General features: G+C 37.2%; 1 protein-coding gene across 1 annotated transcript; it reads right to left on the reverse strand.

The window, feature by feature from the left end:
* Positions 1-1,508: 1,508 nt before the first annotated feature.
* On the reverse strand, positions 1,509-2,957 carry LOC129220456 (sister chromatid cohesion protein DCC1-like). The gene has a single exon (XM_054854876.1). The coding sequence runs from the start codon at positions 2,847-2,849 to the stop codon at positions 1,701-1,703; it is 1,149 nt and encodes a 382-aa protein (XP_054710851.1). The 5' UTR covers positions 2,850-2,957; the 3' UTR covers positions 1,509-1,700.
* Between the last annotated feature and the right edge of the window lie 2,629 nt (positions 2,958-5,586).

Below are 5,586 nucleotides of genomic sequence, written 5' to 3' on the forward strand. Positions count from 1 at the left end.
CTTTCGCTTAACTTCGGAACTAAATGACCTACAGACTTGAAGTTTTGGATTTTAAGTATGTGATTATAGCTTACTGGATGACGAAAATTTCTGCGTTCTAGTCTCATCAGAAGGTTCTCAAATAGGGGCCTGAAAATGCGGCGAAATGGTTCCAGTAAAGGATGGTACGGCAGTGTTTGCTTCGCGCTCGACTTGGCGGGGGCACTGCCGTGCCCCCAAATATTAGCTTTACCAAAAACTTTTCACCTTAACTTTTTTCAAAATTGTAGTTTTTTTCATTTTTAGATTTCATACGGGAGCATCAGCTCATTCTATTGAAAGAAGACTGCATGCTAGTACCTCAACCAATTGTCGTTGTAAAAATCCTATTTTGGACGATATGGACAGGAGTGGACTGGATCCCACAAGAGAGCGGCAACCTTGGCTTCTAAAGGGGGCAAAAAAAAAAAAAAAAAGAGGGAGAGAGAAAAGAAAGAAAAAAAAAACGATGGTACACAGGTTTACAAGTTTTAAGAACAGAAAAAAAAGAGAAGTGAAGAGGCATACGCTTATAAGTACAAAAAAAAAAAAAAAAATAAATAAATAAATAAATAAAATGAAATAAAAAAAGGTGCTTACGCTTGAGGCTGCATCGGCTGGTGGGCCAGTCTGCCTCTGGATATGAATGATATTCGAGTTTAAGTCCTTCATCCGGAAAATTTTCCAAACTGATGTCTTAAAAATGCAAATGTTGACCATAATTTGTAATGTTAGGGGCTCAGCAATTTTTTCAGAATTGTGGATCCAAAATAGCTGTCTTAAATGAGTTTTGATGTTAGATGGCTAAGTATTTGGTAATTTTCCTCTGAAACTGTTGCAAAATTGAAACCCTAGAAATGAGAAGCTCTTTAATGGTTTTTGGCTGGCGGAGGGGCTTTTGAAGCCGAGCATTTTGAAGACTTTCGTAATTTTTTAACTGTCTAGGAAAAAGGAGAGAGCAGGAATTAAAAAAATAGGAGGTGTCGAATGTGGTTAACTGATCAACAATCTGCAACTATCGAAAATTTTTAGTATAAGTGTTTTTAAAAAAGAAACTACCATTTTCCCCCAACTCTTACTTAAAATTACCCTTTGTTTTCCAAAGGCACATTCGTTTCTTCTCTTAGATGAAACATTTTCGAAAAAATAGTATACTCAGCCTTCTTGGAAGTTTTTGGTTGCAACACTGCCTGGCTCACCAGAAAGAAGACAAAGTTTTTTAGAATAAACTTGCTACTGTTACAAAGTTAGCATAGTAGAGAAAATGGCAATTTTCTCCCGTTGTTTGAAAATTGTACCCAGAGCAAGAAAAAGAACTGAAAATTGTACCCAGAGCAGGAAAAAGAACAAAATATATTAAGTTAACATTGTAGATACCAATAAAGCATAAAATATTTAATTTTTCCAAATTTATTATTTTATACAATATTTCCAAAAGAAAAAGCTTGTTTAATAAAATATGATAAAACACACACACAAAAAGAAAAAGGCGGAAAAACACACAAGTAGTGGAAACAAATATCTGATTACAATCAACTTTAGTCAGTTTAATTTTTATAATGAATTTTCATTTCAGTTTATCCAACCCACTTCTATAATACTCTCTGTATATCCTCAAATTTTAAACTTTGTATAAAGTCAGTACAAATATGACACATTCTTGTGCAGAGACTTACCACATTTTACCATTTAGAAGAATACAATTTAATACCATCTTTAGTTGATTCTCTAGTATACTTTACAAGGAGAGCTTTAACTTCACTTAAAGAATGAACTCTATCCTCTAGATATGGAACTATTTCTTCATAAGTCCATTTTGTTTTGACTTTAAACAATTTAATAAATCTTTCAGCAATGTTTTCTGGCATTTCAAGGTAAGGAAAATGAAAGATAACTGTAGGCGAACAGGTTAAATCGGTAAGAGCTAGGCCTTTCAAATGTTCAAGTGAACATTTTAATCCTTCGGGCACACTTTTTTGCCAACTCTCCATAAACTCCTCCAGATGGAACTTTCCGGCTACACGCAATAAAAGTTCCCCATAGAGTCTGCAAATAGCATCTTCCTTCAAAGCAAACAATGTCTGCCCATTTTCATCTGATGAGTTGGCAAACCATAAGAAAAAAGTTTCTAAAATAACTCTTGGCTCTAAATCTTCTAAGGAAGAAATAACAACTTCCTTGTCAATTTTATCAATGGGTATTGAATTAGATTCAATGACATTTATAACCGAACTGACAACATTGAATTTGTAATCAAAATCTAAAATACGCATGAAACCATCAATAACACAGGTTTGCATTTCTTCTAGAGCGCTTTCGAGTTCTTTTTCGCTGGATTGTATAATATCCAACAAATCACCAAATGTGTATTTACCATGATCTATTTCTGATTCATACTCTTTTCCCTTAAATGCGCTTTGATCCAAAATATTTCTTAGTTTTTTAAAACTCGGTTTCACGCGCCGCATCTCGTAATAATCATGGAAAATACCAGTTATTTTCTGAGGTACTAACCTCATTGGCCCTCCTTGGTCTTCTTCCGGCCAAATCAATTCAGGAACCAACATCAAGGAATTTGACGTTTCTGCATCTTTAAGTTCGTATGTTTCAGAACTGGTACAAATGACAGCCTGATCATTCAATTCCCCGCGAATAGTCAGGACTTGCCCTTCCTTCATATGGTTCAAAATGTCTTGAGTCATGTGAAGAAAACACAAATCTTTTTCGAAATTAACGGATAAAGCCTGCACAGTTGGCTGAAGATCAGAGTCATCTAATCTTGCTAGCTCGATCTTTTTCATGGCGAACTCTAAACTTTCAGATTCAGACATTATAAAACTACCAATTACTAAACCAAACAGTTTTGAAAAAGAAAACAGCGATTCTTGTTTGTTTATTTTTACTTTTGAGAATACATAAATTCTCTAAAATGTTAAATTTTCCTCTGACGTTGAATTCTGCATTTTCGCCCTTTCGCGCCTAATAAAGTTTACACTATATTACATTAGAGGGTGAGGTGAAAAAGTAAGAAGAGTACTTTCTTAAAAGTCTCTTCTCTTCTTAGATTCATTTTGGTTCTGTTCGAATAGAGCAACTGGTTAACTCAGAGCGCTTGGCTTGTGTTCGCATAGAGCAACCGGTCGACCGCGGTTAACCAGTGAGTAGTTACTAATCAGGAGCGTTTCGATAGAAATAACGGTTAATAAAATCCTATGGACACCAAACCGCGCTACTCTGCAGTTGAGCGAAAACAAGGCGGGTCACCATTAAGCCTGAACCATGCTACGGAAAGAGAAATTCTCGTTCTGCAGCAATGAAGGTCCATCATTTAGGAGGGCGAGGAGCGAAAGACTTCGCATAGTAAAATATCTTATATAATTTTTAACTCAATTTGAAACTCTAAACTCTGAATAGCAAAAATATTGCGAGTCAAAGAAAACTGCCCCTCCCAGAGCCCGACTAACTAAAAATGAGGCCCTTGGCCCACAATAATTTGGAGCCCCCCTGAAGACCCTATAGCGGAAGTCAGTGGTTGATTTACAGGATTGGGGCCCGTCGGAATGCATTTTGGGGGCTTTTTTGTCCATCACAGAATTTTGTATGAATCATTTATCATATGCATTCTGAATCCCCTTTATGACCCTTCATAATTGTGACACCCTAAATTTGTTTCTGGCAGAATAAATAAAACTTCTCCTTTAAGCAAGTTTTTATTCCAATTAACAAGTCATAATATTTTGAAAATACATGTATTTATCATATGCTATGCATAGTTATTTAAGTAATTTGGGGCCCCTTAGGAAGATGGGGCCCCAGGTCCATGCTTAGTTGGCCTGTGCAGTAATCAGGCACTGGCCGCTCCCGTTCCTCTTGTGTTTCTATCACAATAACTCTCCCATAAAGGCTTTGCTGTTTTCTGAGAATATCAAACCTCTATTTTTAGTGTCACTAATTCACAATAATTAGTTCACATAAGTAGCCAAGACTAAGCAAAATCCCGAAGAAAGTCTGAATAAGATTCACATTCAGCCACCATAGAAGAAACGGGGGCGCTATCCCCTCTTTCTCTTAATTAGGCCCAATGAGAGGCTATTTCTGCCTAGTCGGAAACTAGGTGCCCGGGCCTCACGCTGACCGGCTACACTGACGCAAATAAAAGAAAGAAAGAAAAGAAGGAAGGAGTAGAAGAAAAAAAGAAAGGAATAAGAAAGAAAAAAATGTGGGAGGGTGACTCCAAAGAACAGAAAACGTAAAGATTAAGTAAAATTTACTTTTTTGATATTTCCTGTGGTAGCACTTAAAGTAGAGTTAATTGTTTTCTAGTAAGTAGTTTTGATTCCCCCCCCCTTTTTTTATTTTTTCCGCCTTTTTTCTATTCTTTTGTCCCTTTCTTTTATTATTTTTCTTCTTTTTTTGGAGCGGGGGCGGGAGGTTCCCGGCGACATAACTGACAAAGAGCCCGCCTTGACTCTCTGCGGCCCTGCTCTTAACTTGCTTCTTTAACTGAGCCATGATGCAAGTTATACGGTTCTGAAAAAGAAATAATCCTGAAGCATAGGCGTAGTAAAAAAGGGGGGGGGGTTAGCAGGCAGGAGCAACTGTTCTTCTTTAGAGGAGAACCACTGATCCCCACGATATCCTTCCTAGTCGCCCTAGTCGCACGAAAAATATTTTAAAATTGCCTTTCAGGATTTAATTTCGAAAATGTTCTTGAGAAGAGCTGCTTTGCTCCTTAACTGTCTCTCCTCCACACCTGACCAAAAATAGCATAAACCTTCCTATGTGTAGCGTCTCCAAAAATAATTGGGGGAACTCGGAATCTCCGACCACTTCTACTAGCATCAACAAAGAGAGCACGAAATTTTAGTTCTAATGACTCAATGTCAATAAATTTCCAGGATAAGCCCTTAATGTCACGGAACAGAGAAAAAAAGTGAAAAAAGCATTTTCAGATTTTCAGGCCTTAAATTGTGCAACATTTCCAAAGGAGACCCCCCCCCCCCATCCTCAACCCTTTGACGTCACCAAGGATTACCTAAAATTGACCTTAATTCTGTAAAAATATTGGGAAACGAATTCTAACCCTGAAGCTTAGTATGAAAAATTTGAAGGAAGATGGGTAAGAGCAGCAGTTTCTAGTCTTTGTTTCGCATAGGAAAAATGAAAGATCTGGTGGGGTATAAAAACCATTATCTTAGTGCGCCTAAGCTTGCACCTCCCTTGGCAGGGCTCCGGATCCGGGTTACGCCGATGTCCCTACATGCAGGGGCGGATACAGAAATAACATTTGGAGTGGCCCCGAATCCGGAAATTGATTAGTACACTCCTCTCCAATCCCACATACAATAGTTTATTACAGGGCTTTCATGGCTTTATTTTTAATTGCTTTTTTGGGATCACTTATAAATATTACGCACTAATATGCTTTGAATGTGGACGTAAAATATCTAGTGAATTAAATACCAAATCCAATATAATATCACCATAATCACCAAGATGCTATAAAATGAGTTTTGATCAGAAACATGATTATAACACGAGGGCAAGGTTATTAAATAAACCCGTACC

The sequence above is a fragment of the Uloborus diversus genome, chromosome 4 (assembly GCF_026930045.1).
Source record: "Uloborus diversus isolate 005 chromosome 4, Udiv.v.3.1, whole genome shotgun sequence".
Taxonomy (NCBI): domain Eukaryota; kingdom Metazoa; phylum Arthropoda; class Arachnida; order Araneae; family Uloboridae; genus Uloborus; species Uloborus diversus.

Excerpts from the sequence above, each read along its gene's own strand:
- LOC129220456 (XM_054854876.1), bottom strand. The coding sequence starts at position 2,849 with ATGTCTGAATCTGAAAGTTTAGAGTTCGCCATGAAAAAGATCGAGCTA.